The 20,000-nt window shown below is 33.2% G+C and overlaps 2 protein-coding genes across 9 annotated transcripts in view; one reads left to right on the forward strand and one right to left on the reverse strand.

The window, feature by feature from the left end:
* Positions 1–20,000, forward strand: part of LOC144972762 (coiled-coil domain-containing protein 154-like) — a 105,159-nt gene that overhangs the window by 47,131 nt on the left and 38,028 nt on the right. For 5 of the 8 annotated variants that reach the window (XM_078914369.1, XM_078914372.1, XM_078914368.1 and 2 more), the window contains exons 11-12: positions 1–133; positions 4,968–4,994. The exon at positions 1–133 is cut by the window's left edge and continues 8 nt beyond it. In XM_078914369.1, coding sequence (XP_078770495.1) covers positions 1–133; positions 4,968–4,994 — 160 coding nt within the window. The remainder of the gene's footprint in view (positions 134–4,967; positions 4,995–20,000) is intronic. The other 3 variants (XM_078914370.1, XM_078914373.1, XM_078914367.1) reach the window with 1 other exon arrangement.
* LOC144972764 (uncharacterized) lies at positions 13–13,080 on the reverse strand. The gene is made up of 2 exons (XM_078914378.1): positions 11,182–13,080; positions 13–100 (listed from the first exon to the last, which is right to left on the reverse strand). Exon 1 carries the CDS (start codon positions 12,941–12,943, stop codon positions 11,189–11,191), a length of 1,755 nt encoding a protein of 584 aa, XP_078770504.1. The 5' UTR covers positions 12,944–13,080; the 3' UTR covers positions 13–100; positions 11,182–11,188.

Genomic DNA, 20,000 nt, shown 5'->3' on the forward strand with positions numbered 1-20,000 from the left:
CGAGATGAAGGCAATGATCAACACGTCAGAACAAGCCACCACCCGATCCATGACGGACATGGATGCTAGACTGCAGAGTGTCAAGCAAAAGCTGAACAACCTGGAAACACAAATTGACGGTCGAATCTCAGAGGTGAGAATAATTATTTATTTAACTTAACCTTTTTACAGGCGGGATTCTGTTTATTCTTATTGAATATCATCAGACCATGTCGTTTTCTCCCAAGAGAGCAGTGACATTGATGTGGTCAGCTTTCTTGAAGCCTAGACCGCGAAAAGGGCAATGTCTTTAATTAAAACCGCAAAAATAATGATTTTGGAGAAATGTTTTACCCGAATAAAATAAAATCAATCAAGCTTTTAACTCTCTCCTTACCGATCATTTTCAGTATTTTCCCAAAATGGCAGGCTTTCCCAGCGGAAAAATTGATTTTTAAAACTCAAAACAAGCGCTCTACAAAACAACCTTATGTTCTTAATAATTAAAACAAAGATCATTATTCAAAGTTTCTGATGTACAAAATAAATCTGAATAAGAAAAATGTAGATTGTGTCGTAACAAATGTGACGATTTTGCTTTAGGTGGTAAGGAGAGAGTTAAAGGGCAAATCGGCATTGTTTCCCATTATTTCTTTTTCATAGTCAATATGAAACAAAAAAACTTTCTTTTCACAATCACGTTTGCTTTTGTGCACGAGATACATTCTGCTGATTAATCCATTAAAGGTTTGGCTAGTTTTGAAAGTTATAATTTATATAATTTAGACTTGATTGGAAGATTCAAAGGGTAAATATAGATTTATCTGTAATTATTAGCTTTCTCCTTTAGAAATTATCAGTCGATGTAACGAGATGTTATTTTAGTGAATATTGGTGAACATGATTTATTTCACATGAACAATAATATTTGACGTTATTGTAAGTATGTAGTTTAGTTACAATAATGTCAGGAAAGAGTTCTGTCATGGTAATGACCCCATAATGGTGGTAATTATTTGACTGGTGAAATGTGGCTATAATAGATATTATTATTATTATTATTATTATTATTATTATTATTATTATTATTATTATTATTATTATTATATTATTATTATTATTATTATTATATTATTATTATTATTATTATTATTATTTTATTATTATTATTATTATTATTGACCAATTTATATTATAAGAACTACGCATATGTCTTCTTAAACTTTTTCCTCAATTTCATCCGCAAGGTTAGTTAAAACGAGATCAACATTTACTTCAGACAGCTTAGCAGTCTTTCTGAGCCATTAGGCCCGTGGAATCGGTTTCTATAGTGCGAATCAGATGACATCAATTATTTGCTACCCTTTGTGCAGGACGCTAGTCTATAGCAAAGTACTTTCCGCCAGATCTAACAGATCCAGCTATCCAATCACTGCTGGGTGGACGTGGATATCAGAAGAAAAAAGAATTCTCGACTTCACATGGCTTAAGTGATGATATATGCTTCGTGTGTTTGTAATTATGTTTTTTTTTTTGTGTGGATGTGTTTGTGTTTGTATTTTATATATGCATGAAATATATATATATATATATATATATATATATATATATATATATATATATATATATATATATATGTATATATATTATATATATATATATATATATATATATATATGCATGTATGATATATAAACATATATATATATATATATATATCATGCTTGTATAACATACAGATATATATATATATATATATATATATATATATATATATATATATATATATATATATATATATGCTATACGATGCAACATTTTATCTCTAGTCACAGACAAGGAAAAAGGTAATAAAACAAGAGATAGCATGTCATTGCACGAACAGCCATTCCCTCGTACTGTAATTTGTCAAATCCCACTCCCGGTAATAATTGCCTTTCATGCAAGGCTGCTGAAATATATAATATCCTGCAACCTCTCCATGAATTAACCGTTAGATAACCACGCCTTTCGGACAATCGTCATCATGTAAACAATGGCAGTGATTGGTAGACACAGCAAACTACACAGGTTTTACTATCGATGGTATGTGTTAAGTAAAATACCCACTGTTTTATAGATCATAAAACAATGTGTTGTAGAGCATGTTTTGCTAAAAAATTATGCATCGGAATAACTTTACTGCTATTGTGTTTGAGTGATAAAGAGTATATTTTGTGTTAGTTGGGTGTGAAGTTTTGGGGAAAATCCTGAAAATGGCTGGTAAGGAAAGGGTTAAGTCGCCAGTTTTCGCAGGAATGAGCGAAGACAACGTGTACTTATTTACAGGTCTGATAACCCAAACTTCTAGGGGCTCATTGTTGTCGTGGAAATACTCTGGAACCAACGCGAAATATTGTCCATTGAAACAATGTTAAATCAAGCCCATATTTTCGTTCAGTTATCAGAGCTGCTAATATGTACTCGCCGGCACAGACGCAAGCTTTCCTTTGACATGACTGCAAGATTCGCATCACGTTTTATGCCATGTGTCTGCATGTTTATCTCAAAGGATCGTCGTATTACAATAATAATAATAATAAAACTAACACGATGAATGACGTCATCAAAATACTGACTGATTTTTACCTCTGTTTGGCATGGCATTTTATTAATATACATATGTATCTCTCTCTCTCTCTCTCTCTCTCTCTCTCTCTCTCTCTCTCTCTCTCTCTCTCTCTCTCTCTCTCTCTCTCTCTCTCTCTCTCTCTCTCCTCACTATCTCCATATGTATATATATATATATATATATATATATATATTATATATATATATATATATGTGTGTATATTATATAAATATATATATATATATATATATATATATATATATATATATATATATATATATATATATATATATATATACATGTATAAATGTCATCTCGATTTGGTAAACTGATCACAATGATGTAAACCTAATGGTGTATTTAAATAAGTTTTACTCGTGATGGGGTTATTTTACTAATGGAACTCATTATTATATCATCTTTCGCTGTGGATGGTAGAACGCGTGCCATCTCGCCATCTCTTGAAAATATTGTTTTACCTCATGCTCATATAGGGTGAATAACCTTTATTGCGATTGTGTTTTGTATGATATGATTAAAAGGCGGGCACTAAATAACATCTTTATTCCATGACGAAATCTATATCTTGACTCTATTTAGAATTACATCTCGTGAATGTAAAATGGATCTCTACCTTCGATGACTAATGGTTCCAAAATCAATTTAAATATTTGCAAATACTCGTACAGTTTTATGAAAATGAGTGTTTTTGAGTTCTTTTTAGATAGATTAATATCGTAGATATTCATAAAAGACAACCGGTTGATAAATAATAAAATTCATCCATCCATCCATATATATATATACATATATATATATATGGTTATAAAATTAAAAACCACGAAGTAATAGTGCTCACCTTTATGATAAAAGGAGCTATTTATAAAATAGTTCAAGTATAATTATGATCAACTTCTAAATATTGTTTCGAGCATTCCCTCTCATCATTTTATTTATTTCGGTTGGTATTGTACGTTTTCGTATTCGCAGTTATGGTGATTAATAATTACATAAATGTCTGCATGAAGATGTAAGCTCGTTTCTTCGGTTGGGTTCTTGTGATGATGTCTAATGTTTCTTCCAAGCAAAGGTTGCAAATCTTATATGAGGGGGAGTACGGCTGTGCTCTGGCTGTATCTCACTACAAATAAATCACCCTATATCCATGTGGCAGCTGCTTCTAATTATCTAACACGACAATATTATGAGGTTCAATCCAGGAGGCGAAATCGTTACCGCTTTCGTATACAATCGCTAACCTGCTCGGAAGCCGCGTCACAATGCAAAACCAAATGCTCTGCCGTTTCAGGCTCTTTGCCACAATGTGAACATGTGGAAGAGATGGAAAGCCCTCACGGATGAAGCATGGCCGTTGTTAGACAGGATCTTCAGATTAGCCTGTTTGTAGTCACCCATTGTCCCCCGTTGCCGGTACAGAAGTTCGGCAGCTTCTGTCCCAATTTCGAGAAGACGACGAGGGGCCGAAAATTTCCAAGGCGACTTTAACCTCGTAAGTGCGATCATGTCTGAAGCGAAGTCAGCTCAATACAAGAGTTGCTGGGACTTGTTTCGACTCGCACTTGGGGCACCGTTCAGTATGCACCTGACAGGGGCTACCCCACTTCCCCATACTATGCTGAACGGAACATCATTTTCGACACTGTACCGTGTGCCCTCGTGCCGCTTTGCATCACACACCCACTTGTTAATATTTCGTTTATGACTCGGTTTAATTTAATGAACGGCACCCACGTATCGCTTTGCATTAAATGTCCACAGACTGCAATCGAAACAAATGCCATTAGTGAGGAGAGTGGGTTTTGTTTCTTCTACGTAAAAAAAAAAAGCCTTCAATATCCTAATCCGATTCACTTTTACTTTTTACACAGTGGTTCATTCCGACATAATTCCAGACTGGTACATTGTTATTATTAGAAATAATAGCGTTTTGTTTGTATACGGCAGCATTATAAACAGATTGGTTGAAGTTGTTTGACTACTCGATGATGTGATATAGCTCAATCTCTTAAAAAATATTTAAAACCCTTAAATAACGTCATTGATATTGTTTATCTTGTATATTAAACACCGAACTTTGGCCCCATTCCAATGAAAAATACATATGTACTAATAAAACACCAATGATAATAAGATATATATTTTGAACTAGATTTTTTGAACTATTTTTAAAAATTTTGAACTAGATTTTGTTGCCATCTTCAAGGTTACGTTTTATAAATGACTCATCTTGGATTTGGGTTACGATTTAGCTGAGGATCAATGAATTTATTGTTTGATTATTGTGACACATTATCTTTAAAAGCTACATCATCTTCATTCTTCTCTTCATTTCTTCGCATGCATTCGCTTGTTTTAGAGCATGGCTGTAATGGTATACCCAGAGGTAATATTGGTCATATTATAATCATGCTTTATTCCATTCTTTATGTTGAATGTACCATCCATATTTCACATTCTTATTCTTGTTCTGTGAGGTAAAGCGTATGTTTTTATACTTCCATATGTGTTTTCATTCATTCATTATTTCATTCATAATGATGTATGTAGATTTTCCTGTTTCATATTATTATGTTGTGATGTATTGTGTATTTGTTAATTGTTAAGTTTATATAGTATCTTCTCGTTACTATCTGATGACTTGTAGAATTTGATTATTTATCTAAGTTCATACTTTTTTTTTACGACACAGCTTTTGTTGTATAGTGGGTGGGTTACATCCCTGGGGAATATTTTCAAATTTCGAAATAAATGAGAAATAGTTTCTCTCCGGAACTTTAATTTGGTTTTTGTAATTTTCAATGTACAAGAAGAGATACTTGAAAATCGGGGTTGTTTACAAATTGGTTAAGAAACGACTTTACCACCTCCTCCTCCCCAAATTCTGGAAAATGATATTTAATTTTTGACCGGTGTATTACCATTTCTGTCTTTTCAATCTATTATGTCATCACCTATGACGTAGGAAATCATAAGTCAAGACATTCTGACTGCTTTTTAAACGCCATGACATCTGTGTTTAGATTTAACAGTTTTTGCTTTTTTAAATATTCCAAGAATTTTTTCAAAAATGTTATTCAAATATTGTTAAAAAGATGTTTTTCTTCACTTTGTTGTTTGTCTGGTTTTTTGTTCCCTTTTTGTTTGGGGGGGGGGGGTGTTCTCATTTATAATATAATTATTGAATTTCATTAAGCGGCTTAAACACAACGTGGAAACCATCTGCCTCCCCCTCCCCAAGGGATATACGTAGTCTTTCCCGTTTCAGCCAAAGATTTATGTCATGTTTTTCGGGGTTTCAAGCACTCGTTATACCTCAAATTTTGTTAAATTTTGAAAACAAAATAAAAACAGTCCTTCTTTGGTAACGTTATCTAGACAGTAAATATTGCTTGCTGCTTTTTGGGTTTGACGCTTCGTTATCGAAAAGTACTGTCTGCATGATCTGCTGATATATCAAGCCACTTCTGGTTGGGTGGGCGTGTCAGGAAAAAGACACCAATTCTACTCTGGTTAGAAATCAATTTATGGATATTAAGTAGCTAAGGTGCTACAATGTGGTGTAGTTATTTCAAAGAATGATGAATCATCACCGTGACTGCTTTTTTAGATGCGTCATCATATTAACATTAATCTACGTTCGAAATTTTTAAAACTTTTGGCTCGCTTACTTCATATTTATAATCTGATAACTGAAAGCCTAGTCAGTTTGTACAAATATCTTATGATTTCGCAACTGGACACCTCCTCTAATTCGATGCTCCTTCATTCCACCCAACAACTTGGTTGTTTGTCCTTTGTCTCACGTTGTTTACAACGTCCAGTATAGAATCCCTAGTCTCTTTAGAGGATTATGTATTTAACCTAGATTGATGGCTCTTTATGTCAAGGATGAGATATCGACTTAGTAGTAAAGTTAAAAGAGTGAGAATATGCGACGATGCTTTGGAACGAGAAACTGACCTTCATTTTCTGATTTGTTGGGTCCTGGTGGACGTTTATAAAACATATTGATGATGACTGTTTTGGGTCATCTCCCCCCCCCCCCCCCCCCCCCCCTTACCATTCTTTATCCTTCCGTTATTTTGGAAGTAGAAAAAATTACAAGATATTATGTTGGAATGTCGCCCCCCCCCTCTCTCTCTCTCTCTCTCTCTCTCTCTCTCTCTCTCTCTCTCTCTCTCCCCCCCCCCCCCCTTTATTTACCTTCTAGTTCAAAACTAGGTTCAGCGACATTTGGTATGTTTTCCCAGGCCAATACACATATTCAGCTGGATGCCCCATAGCTTTAAATCGGGTGCCGGGGTTAGCCTGATGTTGAAAATGGAATTCTTATTAAAGATATAAACTTGCGTCACTTAGGATAAGATTTGCAATTAGAAAGATAGACAAAAATCATTTTGGCCGGTATGAAAATATCATTAAAATATTTGTGCGCATGAGACTTAGCTTATCTACAATAGTTGAGGGAATTAGGCTAAAACTGTGCAAATTCGGATTCAAAGCATGAACATTTGCATACAGGTTGCTAAGACCCATAGAAAAAATATCTGATATAGAACCACTCATGCAATCAATCATAACGTATCGGTTTAAGGCCTTAGATTTTACCTATTACAGCTATATTAAACAAGGGAAATAACTGAGTAAAATATATGTTTTCTTCATATTCATTGTATTAGGGAAAATCAGACTAAAGCCGTGCACATTGAGGTTGAAATCCAGAAAATTGGCATAATAGGTAGCTATGACCCATATAAATGACACCTGCTATAGAACCACTCGTACTCTGGCAATTTATCATAAGAGTGCGTTTTTAGCACTTTTATTTTTTCCTATATAGTATTACTTATCCGAGGAAATAACCACAATAATACAATGGTAACCATTTACGGTAGCTAACTGATGATTATTTCGTCTTGTAACCAATAGATAAAAGAGGGAGAAGGGGGGGGGAGTGAGAGAGAGAGAGAGAGAGAGAGAGAGAGAGAGAGAGAGAGAGAGAGAGAGAGAGAGGGAGAATTTTACTCATTACTGTACTGACCTAATACCCCACGCATCTACAGAAGTCCGTGCAAGGCAAACCCTCTACCCCTCTGCCCGTCCGTTTTAGAGGAATTGATTATACTTATTAAAGCACGAAACATGAATGCAAGGACGACCGAGAGAGGAAAATTTATGATTGTAAATGATATAGACAGTGGGTTACTTGATCCTGCAGATTAATTCAACAAAATTGTCATGTCTGAACAAGATTTTGTATCAATTTTATGGCAGTTAAACGTGTAAAAAAATATTGACAAAAAGTAAACGAGAATGGATTAATATTATTACTAGACGTCTATGTTATGCATGTGATATTGTAATATGACGAAATGGAATAACGGGGTAGGATAAATTGATAGAATATACAATCATTCGTTACAATAATGGAACGAGTAGATTTGTTTGGTCATGTGTGATAGACAAGTCTTTCAAAAAAGTGAAATGTCAATGAAATGTCAGTATATAGAATAGTTTTATTTGCTCTTAGGACGAGTATGGAATAATATTGACTCTTAGAATGAGATAAACGAGAGTGAATGGTACTATACAAGCAAAAAGGAATATAAAAGAGAAGAGTGTTGTCCAAAGATAAGAATGGAATAGTTTAGCAAAAACAACATGGCACAATATAATATAATACCAATGGTTGAGTGAAGGAGAACAGAATAGTGGAATTGAATAAGTGGTATAACAAAGAGTGTGGCAGCCAAATAAGAGTTTAGAGAAAGTTTAGAGTTTAAGGCCTGAGCAAATTAATAAAGAACGAAGCAAAGAAAGCAGGGAATGGCTGTGCAAAAATAAAAAAGAAAGAAATACAGGAAAACATATACAAAGATGAAACGGAGTTCACATTTCTTCTACACACACACACACACACACAGAGAGAGAGAGAGAGAGAGAGAGAGAAAGAGAGAGAGAGAGAGAGAGAGAGAGAGAGAGAGAGAGAGAGAGAGAGAGAGAGAGAGAGAGATTGATTGATTATATTTAAGTATTCTATGAAACGATATTTTTACTTTAGTTTATTCTGTTTATTATTTCTTTCTTTATAAAAAAAATTACTATGTACTTGTTTATTTATCTATTTATTTATTTATCTACTCACATATATACATATGTATTTATTACGTTAATAACCGTTGTATCGATTCATTTGTTATTTAAGATATTCTTATTGTAAATGGTAATTGGCTTCAACAGTCATGAGGCCACTTCCCTCGTAATGACGCATAGTAACTTAGTAACTGGCTCAAAACTATCGGAACAGTGGCGGACGCGCTTATGAAATATTTCTCCAACGAGCATAAAAGTGCGTCCAGAGGAGAAAAACCTTATAAATATGATCATGTTTTGACTTTTATACATTATAATCACATGACATATGAAACATTCTAGCCAGCATGAAGAATAAAAATTACCAATTTTCTTTGTTTAGAACCACGCTGCTCGCCGTTGCTGGGCGACGTGACATCAATCAGACTATTTAATCCAATTGGTGAAAGCCTGTAAATAAGCTTGAACTTGAACTTGTTTTCCTTTGTTGTGTCCATCACAGTGGACACCATAATAGGGACAGCTCACAAATAAATAAAACTTGTAATGGACTTGATAATTTCTACGAAGGAAACAATCTGATAAATCACACTAAGTGGGATGAACACTTGAAAATAATTAGGCATAAGATGTGCAGACGTACATATTTTTTATCAAAACTCTCTCAGTTTAGAATAGATAAAACCCTCTGCACATTATTTTATAGAGCAGTAATCGAAAGTGTTTTGTCATTTTGTATAACAGCTTGGGGAGGCAATTGCTTAGCAGTGGAAAGGAACAAAATAAATTCAAATATTAAAAAATCCATTAAACGCTATATAAATGATGTTGACGATGTAGATCTTTTATACGAGAAATTTTGTATAAATAAAATAACTAAAATATTAAATGACCAGTATCATCCACTAAGACCATCAATTATTATGTCAGAAAGAAGTGGTCGCCCTTTCTCTATTTCAACGAAAACAGAGAGACACCGAAAATCTTTTCTGCCGTCCAGTATTAGGCTTTATAACAACAAGCAATAATCATTTTATATAATTATTTCTCATTTTTACTTTTTTAAAATATAAATATTAATTTATTAATTTATTTGTTTTGCAATCTTTTCAATTTTCAATTTATAGTGACAGTTTTAACTATTTTACAGTGTTTGAAATTATTCATATTATAAAGCGCAGCTCTGGTTATAGAGCTGCTCCTTTTTTATATATATACATCCTATTTCCATTGTATTTTTATCTTATGTGTAAATTATAACACGTCTGTACAAAAAATTTCCTTTTTGGGATGCAATAAAGTATTATTATTATTATTATTATTATTATTATTATTAAAGCGATATGTCACCATAAAACTGACACGCGTCTCGTATATCTGGGTCAATTACTTATTACTTGGTCATTAACCAAGGAACTGAAGTAGGTAGTAAACGCATTCACTCAATTGATACATTGCGTTTACCCAAAAATCACACAACATCCGCCAGCCGGATATAACGTGCTAACACACAAAATTATGAGGGGAGGTTTCACTGAAATTTCTATTTTTTAAACCAAAGGGGTATATGAACTTTTTAATTGGGTATTATGTACTTCTATATGCATAGTAACATATCCAATGTTGAAAATTTTCAAAAAATGTTATTTTGTATGTTTAAAATAGGATGTTACTATAAATAGTAACACATATTTTAGTCATGATTTTAAAGAAACTATTACTTCAACCAATTTCAAACTTGGCTCAAATTAACTTGTAATAATGAAAATTATTGTGACCTAGAATCATGTTGATACATGAAAAATATTCTTTGTAATGAATTTTTTAAAATTTGACCTCTTCAGAGAAATTAAAAATTAGGGGTGGGGCTGCAAACAAATGGTATAAATTTGAAAGTATTGAATAAATCTGCAAAGTGACAGAACAAAATCATTATAATACCATGATTAATGAGTATGCCAAAATTTAAAAAGATTAGATGGATAGTTTTTTAGATATTTGGTCTAAACCATGTTGCGGAGTGCGAAAATGAAAAATTGCGACAAATCGCACTCAAAGATTTTAACAACACGAAAGAGTGTAAATTCTTACCTTAAAAGCTCCCAGCCACATAAGTATTATCTGATGCTATGTTTACTTGCTGTTTCTGTTGTCTTTTAATTTTTATATCCATTTTTGAATTATAATTTGATTTTTTTTATCCGTTCGAACCCAACCTGCGAAATCCTGAAATGAAAAACCTACCGCACTTTATTCCTAACTTTTCAAAAATACTGATTCTTCCCAATTCCATATCATTGTAAACTACAACAGCATCATTTATAGCAATTTCTAACCTCTCTCTAGCCAAAATGTAGAAAGATTAGATGGAAAGTTCTTTAGATATTTGGTCTAAACCATGTTGCGGAGTGCAAAAATGAAAAATTGCGACAAATCGCACTCGAAGATTTTAACAACACGAAAGAGTAAAATCTTACCTTATTATTAAAATCCCCCTGCTAAATAAGTGTTATCTGATGCTATGTTTACTTGCTGTTTCTGCTGTCTTTTAATTTTTATATCCATTTTTGAATTATAATTTGATTTTTTTATCCGTTTCGAATCCAACTTGCGAAATCCTGAAATAGAAAACCTACCACACTTCAATCCTAACTTTTCAAAAATACCGACTCTTCCCAATTCCCCATCATTGTAAACTACAATGGCATCATTTACAGCAATTTCTAACCTCTCTCTTCCTACAAAAACTGATTTTGGGCATCTGTTCCAGATTAAATTGTGGAATGATTCATTATTATTTTGTGTACCTCCATGTAAACATTTCTTTAGCAGCTGGTCATTTGAAAGATCCCTAAATACTGGTTCTATTTCACTAATTACAAATTTTGGTAACATGTTTTTATTATCTCCTTTACACCAACTGCCACACAGCTTATGATCCCCTCCTCTATGAAATAAAATTGCCATAATGCTTTTCCTCATCCCCTCTAAGTCACCTGTATTTTTTCTAATTGCTCCTCCATAATGGCCCTGTATTCTTTTGATAGCCTTAGCAGTCAGCCTGCCTGCCCCACCAATACCAGTGTAATGCTTCCCATTCTCTTCATACTTTTTCCCCTTACACTGATTTACTTTATCCATCAAACGCTTTCCCATTCTTTTTTGTACATGTCCACAACATTCTAACTTGACTATTTCTTTACCGTCATAGACATTACTCTCTGCTACAGTCTTGAATGATTTGCTATCACCATCCCCAAGATATTTTGTGTACTGAAGCCCATATTTTTCTGATGACCTTCTAAATATCTTTAGCATTCCATCTGATTCCATACTACCTGCTGTCCCATCATGATTCTTTTGACAGTTATGTGTGGATTTAAATTGTACAAATTCTGAATCTTCCATTCTGGCCTTAGCCTTAGCACATGCATCACAATAATTAGACAATACTTCGACATCTACAACTTTAGCTGGGCCTCTAGGATTTACTGACACTGTGGTGGCAACTCCATTCTTACTTACAAAACCTCTTCTCTGCCATGTACCATCACAAGATACACCTACTTCTTTACTACCATCATTACCATTATATAATTCTTTTGCTGCTTGTTCCATACTTTGCAAAGCTACTTGACTTGTTGCTTCATGAATATTTTTTTTGTACTTAGATGACATATTTGTGGAAACAAAATTAGGCATATTCATATTGGCTAGGAATCTGTTACTTTTTTCATTGTTTACACCTATGGCATACATGGAAAACAGGAATCTCATGTTTAGGTTTTCATTTGGTGAAGAATTTAAAGATATTATGTTGTCACAATAGTCACAGGTGAGGTTGATGATAGAAGTGACTCCTTTTAATTGTTCTTTAATTGTGTAAGATGGTTTACAAACTTCACCTCTTTCTCTCTTACTAAATGAACAGCAGAACTTACAAGGAAACTGTGTTATAAAATTTACAAGACTAGTTGCATCAATCAATCTATAACCTTCTAATTCTGAGCTGTCTTCTAATTCCAATTTGTCATTGCCAATTTTGTTTACACTGTCATTCAATTTTAAGACTGATGCTGTTTTATTTTCATTACATTCAGACTGAATCTCATCAGTATTTTCTTCTGTTAATCTAAATTTTGCGTTTGGTTCATTATTCAATGTATACCTATTGCCATGAAATTTTCGTTTTTTAGGCCTGTCTTTTCTTTGATATTTTTTCTTTGGAACAGATGCCATCTTTGCTTTCACTTACTTTTAACTTGTCTAACTACGAGTTTATTAGAAAAATTATAACGTAATACTTGTATTTTAATACAGGTTAATTTAATTGATTAAAATTTAAATAGGTTTTGATACTAGTTAGACGTCTACTATAATTCCCCAATACCAAATCTCGAGTCTGTCTAGAATCAACACAATGAAATTGTAAACACTCGCTAACACACTAACCTGTCAATCTAGATTTATGCGAAGTCTTTACTGATATAAATATCACACACTTCACAAAAATATTAAATTAATATTCTTGGATATATTTTCACCACAAATATAAATGAAAAGGTAATCCACTTGTTCAATCTTCACAAACAATTTGGAAAGAAAGCACGCTTTGAGATTCTAGAGTTTATATCTGGTGCCTCGACCATACCGCCATCTTGGATTTACTCAGCCAATCATAAAATAGCTTACAATACTAACTTATGCTGGCAGCCAATCAGAAAGCAGCATACAACCACACATATTTATGATTGTAAAATGACCTTCATTGGTAGAAGATTTATAAAGGAGCCATTCTGATTAGTGCTTAGATGTTGACAAAATCAGATAGAACAGAGATTGACCTTTCGTTTGATATATGGTAACTAGGGACTTTCTACCATGGAGGGCATCGTATCTATGACCCAAACAATCCCAGTTTTGGAAAACTTAGCTCAATGTTTATATTTTTTTGTGTGGGTAGGCCTACAAAATGCCCATTTTAATTAAGAAAACCTTATAATTTCGTCATGATTGTTACAAAATTGTAAAGCTGAATAAATAAAGCTCATATAAAAACCAAAAACAGAAAAATGATTTCCGACCCCTATAATTAGTATTTTTGCAGTGAAACCTTTAAAAATCTGATTGATACAATTGACTGAGAACTCATCTCATGTAGTTCCATATCTGAAGCAGACGTCGGAGGTCATCTTCCGCCAAGCTGATCTATCTCTTGCCAATTCTATTAAAGCCGCGCCACCTTTCTCAGCTTCATCTGTCCAAGTTCTTATCCCTTTCAAATACGTTATTCTTTGTCTTCCTCTTATTCTTTTTCCATTCATCTTTCCAGTCAAGGCGAGTATTTCCAAACCAGGGTGGCGGATAATTTTCCTTTCTGGTACAGACTTCTTACATTCCATGTTGCTGTTCGTAATGTTTGGTGGTGCACAGTAGCTGGATGACGGTCGAGAGTCACCTGTTCACCTGCATGACTATCTCTACCGGACGAGGCTGTAATCGAGTTGCTCGAAAAACATCCATTGACGTCGTTGACTAGATTCGCTTGGACGGACATCATGACGATCTTGGGATGATACGTCAGTGGTTTCCCGTTGCCTTCTGACGGATTTTTATCTGGTTTACTCCATAGCCTTTTGACCTCCCGGTCATAACCCACAGGGCAGTGGGAGCATTTGGCAGGTTTTAAGGCGCCTCCCATTCACCTTGATAGTCCCTTCATAGAGTATATGAGGCATTTTGTATGTGTAGCTGTGCTGCCAGACTACCCAACCTCACTCTCCACGACTATCGCCAGTTGGTCCGCGGCTTTACAGCTAACCTATAGATCAGGATCTGTAGGCCGTTCCACGATCCGCCACCTGTGGACGCGCTGGGTTGGGGATGGTCGCCCCAGCTGTACCCAGGACTGAGAACTACTCTTAAAAAAAAGACTGGCTAAAACAATAACAAAGAAGTGAGTGACGTCACCTTCGTTCTATCTATTGATGCTTTGCGTTTAGTTAAAATACTCATAACGTCCGCCAGCCGGATATAATGTACCAACACACAAAACTACGTGTAACATTAAATATTTTTAGTCTGATTAATACAATTTAGTGAGAACTACTCATAAAACGGCTGGATAAAACAATGACAAATAAGCGAGTGACGTCATTTTCAATCGATTTATAGCTTTGAATCATTCTGGTCACGCGCTGTAACTGAATTTAGCTAATCCGAAACTATTAATGGTACGAGTTCAGATAAAATACTCGCCTGTTGATCTGGTAGCACCGCATACAGATAATATGATTAACCTTAAATGTTATAATCTGTCAGATGGACTTTTGTGAGTACTGATCACTGATCGCCCACCTTTATATATATATATATATATATATATATATATATATATATATATATATATATATATATATATATATATATAAATGACACTTGTTCACCATGAATCAAGCATCTCAAAGCGTTTACGGATAATGAATAACGTTACGAACATAGGTTATCAAAATGAAACATGGAAGCAAAATACATATTGCTAAAATACTATTATTCCACCCCTCTCATTGGAAAACCCTACCATTTCTTAATAAATACGTAATCGTTGAATAATCCTTCAAACGCGTAGAATAAAAAAAAATTATTCAACGATTGCAGAATATTTATGCACATTTTATTGGTATGAAATACTGTCCAAAAGACATCTGATTGGCGATCTAAAATAATCATTTGGTGCTCATGAATACAATTCCAGCGCTTTTGTTTTTGGGTCAAATTAAATTGTCATTCAAGCAGATGGAGAAAGATTCAAATTATGGTGAATAGAAGTACTAATACCATACTATTTGGTAACAAAATATCAAATAATCTTTCTTGGAGGGGTGGAATAAGCGTATTCTTTCATCTGTTTGTATTTATTAAACTCGTTATATGTTTATCGTGCTATAACTCGTGCAAGCTCGTGTTATTGGGCACGATAAATATAACTCGTTTAATAAATACAAAGAGATGAAAGAATCGTATAATATATAAACATTACAGTCGGCATGGTGTTAAATGAATTGTGAGAAATTGCGTAACCCACTTTATATGATATATATGTGTGATTTTTTTGTCATTGATTTCCTATGCAATTGATAAATAAGAGTATAAATAAACAAGATTATAAATATAATGAAAAAATATACAACTCATTTCAACGGATTAACGTGCTCATTGCGTTTCACATTGTTTCATTCATCTCCTGACAAGCTTTAAAAAAATATTCGCATTTTAAAAATCAAAATGCGAAATTGAAATTGAGAGAATTATCGATGGGAAAGTGAGTTCTCACTTGAAATACTGTTGACTATTGTTATAGTTACGAGAAGCCACATTGAATAACCTTTTGTTGTGCCTCCGTGAACACATATCTACAGGGTGCTTCTTTAAGAGACTGAAAAAGACTGAATAAAATGTTCTATTATTTTCATTTTTTTAAATATAAGGGACAACGTTTAATCGACCAGAGGTGCAATTATACTGGCCTATGAAATAGGACAAAGGGATTTTAAACGTTTATGCAGTGCCAGATTCTCGTAATATCAATTGTTCGGCTATGTGGTCTAGTGGTATGACACTCGCTTTCGGATCGGAAGGTCCAGGGTTCGAGCCTCGCTCTCGGCGCATAGTTGAGTCCTTAGAAAAGGCTCTTTACTCATATTCTCTCACCGTACTCAGGTGTAAAATGAGTACCTGGCCGTTAACAGCGTTGTCTTTGTCCGAAAAATTGTAATATCGCCTAACAGACGTCATGTCCCGTCCTACATGTTAAATGTTGCTGTTGACCAGGGACCATTGTAAAGCGCTTTGAGCACATTTAGTGGATATTGTGCTATATAAAGCTCAATTAAATTAAAAAAAAAACAGATTTCTAAACCACCACTAAATTAGCTTATTTAATTTGTCATTATAAAATGTTGCAAGGGAAGAATCCGGTATTGAATTAAAATGAAAAATATATATCGTTTCAAATTTGTATAAAATTGATTCCAATCTAAACAAGTGAACTGGGCAAGATAATGAAATGAAAAAATGTTCACGAACAACGAAATATTATGACTTCATTTTGATGAAAAAAGATACATATTTTTTTGATGCCCTCTACTGTTTAGACCTATCGAGAATTATAACTTCGAGTTAATAGGCCAGGTTAAAAAAAATTGATTCTTGTTTTTTGAATCACAAAACAATACCTGTGAAAATCAGCAACACTGTGCTGTATAGCCAATATATATATATATATAATATATATATATATATATATATATATATATATATATATATATATATATATGAGCCAAGGTCAAAAGGTGCCCGCCTGATACCAGTGTTAAGAAAATTTGATTTTTACTTAATTATGGGCTGTTTTCATTGGGTTAATGCTTGGAATCAATTGATAATTTGAAGAAGAGATAAAATGAGATAGCTCAACATACTCTGTTCAACAGAATATGAATTAAACAACTTGAAAGTGAAATTTGAATGCTGTTTGGCATGTGCTTAAAACGAGGTCAACGCATCACCTTTTTAGAAATCATGTAGAAATTAAATGTGATGTTTTAGCTCACGTGATTGAAATTTGACTAATAGTATAAAGGCAAAATTTACTTTTAAACGCAATTGCAGTATATTACATATCTGATTAAATTTCATATAGAGTTCTTAAAAAGTTGGTGTTGCTTGTGACCTTTGGTGTCATCAAACACAGCACAATACTAAGACGCGACACGAAACTTTAAAGCTCATGTTTAATGTTTATACAATATTTTATTATGAGAAAAAGCATAGATTTATTATCTGAACTCAAATCTTGGAGTAAATGTATACCGTTTTGCCGATATTGAGGTTTATTGGTTTTGGTGTCATTTGTCACAAGCAACATGGCATGCGTGAACACGTGGAGGTTTGTTTCGTTAAATGGCGATTCGCAATTTTGATCCACCCTTCTTACCAGTCTTTGAATGTCAGCACTTTCATTTGCCTTTCCAGCGTGGCTCCAGGCAGAAAAGGTAAGTTGAACTTTGGTGTCATCGCTATTTTACATTGTCACAAGCAACACTTGAAATTGGATATTACAAAGTGCCACCAAAAAAGTATGTTTTCAGCTGTTATTCTATTTACAAATATGATATTATGACATCCCACATAAGACTATGATTTTGACACAATTAATTATTTCCTTGTAATTCTAATTTTTTATGTTTCAGGGTTGTATCAATCAAGAAAAAGACAAAACTCAAGCTTTTGACGAATCCAGATAAAAGAAGGGTTGTCAAGAAATTTGATTTGATTTACTATTAACACACTAAATTACTACAAACAAGCAGATTTGAGCAGTAGGGTGATGGTTACCGTATGGTTACATGAATTCATTACCATGGCTGATATTTATCTAGTGTTTGTGTGACTTCTGGTACTTTTTGTGACCATTGGTGTCATTGGTTAAAATGTCACAGGTGACACTTAAGTTTGAAGTTTCTAATGTATTTCTGTTTTCATGTTCTTCAAAGCTTGAAATGTCATTGAATTACATTTTAACAGGCTATATTACATGTGTTCAGTTGCTATTCTTGATTTATTGAGGCAAAATTGCGTTCTAGTGCCGATTTTGGCCAAAGTAATAGCAACAATGGTATTACTAATTTCTAAGTATATTTCCAATTTGAAAGTATTTAGTTTCTTAAAATATTATTGATTTTCATTTTAGAGTAGGTTATTGTGCTTTTTTGACTGAAAATAATGATATAGTATGGACGAAAGTGTGATTTGGTGTTGCTTGTGACATAAGTAATGGTGTCACCGGTCTTATGTCACAAGTCACATTCAGATGCTCTAATTTCCATGTATACTTCTATTTTTGAAGTCTTTGGTTTCTGAATTATTATTAAATTTCATATTTAACTGTGGTTATTACACTCGTTTGACTGAAATTAATGATATATTGTCGAAATTGCAATTTGGTATTGCTTGTGACATAAGTAATAGTGTCATCGGTCTAATGTCACAAGTGACACAATGTCGCTAAATAAGATATGCTTTGGTCATATTATTTCCCAACATCTTATTCCAAAAGTTTCTGAACATTGCTGGTAATAAACATATGCAATATTGTTGTTGTTGTTAATGTACAAACATTTTTATGAAATAATATATTTGCATTCTATGTTGCTTGTGACCGATGACACCAAAAAGCAACATTTTCTCCAATAGTTGGTAATATTATTGTACTATGATTGTTGTTGATTGTGTCTTTTTGTCTATAACTTACTAAATAAAGTTTGATACTCAACAAAAATCATTGGGTTATTGAGTTTTTTGTCTCATTTTGGTGTCACCGGTCACAGGTGACACCAGCAACCTATAGGTATTGTTGACGATATTATGCTGCGTTAGACCTTAAAGTATATAAAGGGCCTTTGATTCATGAAGTACAGGGATTTTGCTACACATATAGAAACATGAATGGGCTATTATGTCACTTTTATTTTGAGAAAAAAAATTGGCACCTTTTGACCTTGGCTCATATATATATATATATATATATATATATATATATATATATATATATATATATATATATATATATATATATATATATATAGCTGTAAAAGCGTATCTGTGATTTATAGTCGTTTATAGCCATAAAAGCATATCTGGTAGTTATGATGATGATAATATCATCTTGCCTACAATTTCATCATCATTTGTTGACATAAACATCATCAATACCATGGCTCGGATTTTGTAGGAAATCCACAAATACCTCAATTAATTTGACATTTCCGATACATTACAATCACTTGATAATGTTGTATATTATGATACCTTTAGTTTTAAACATTTAGTATATTTATCGTGTTGCCATAATTTGTGTGGTTTTTAATGTTTACTTGATGTTTACGTGGCTGTTTTTTTCTCTCCCAAATGTCTTTATATTATGTGTTCGCAGATCTGTGCTCGCTTTGAATGTGTTATTTTTCTGTTGTTGCTTTATATGGTCTTTATATTTTCTGTAGGTTAAAGTCACAATTGTTTTATTTTTATTATTTCGTTCAAATCGTTATCATTATTATTATTATTATTATTATTATTATTATTATTATTATTATTATTATTATTATTATTATTATTATTATTATTATTATTATCATCATCATCATCATTATCAAAATCATCATCATCGTCATCATCATCATCATCATCATCACCATCATCATCATTATCCTCATCATCATCATTGAAATCATTGTTTGCG

The sequence above is a fragment of the Berghia stephanieae genome, chromosome 5, assembly GCF_034508935.2.
Source record: "Berghia stephanieae isolate SIO BIC M18660-M18661 chromosome 5, UCSD_Bste_1.3, whole genome shotgun sequence".
Classification (NCBI taxonomy): domain Eukaryota; kingdom Metazoa; phylum Mollusca; class Gastropoda; order Nudibranchia; family Aeolidiidae; genus Berghia; species Berghia stephanieae.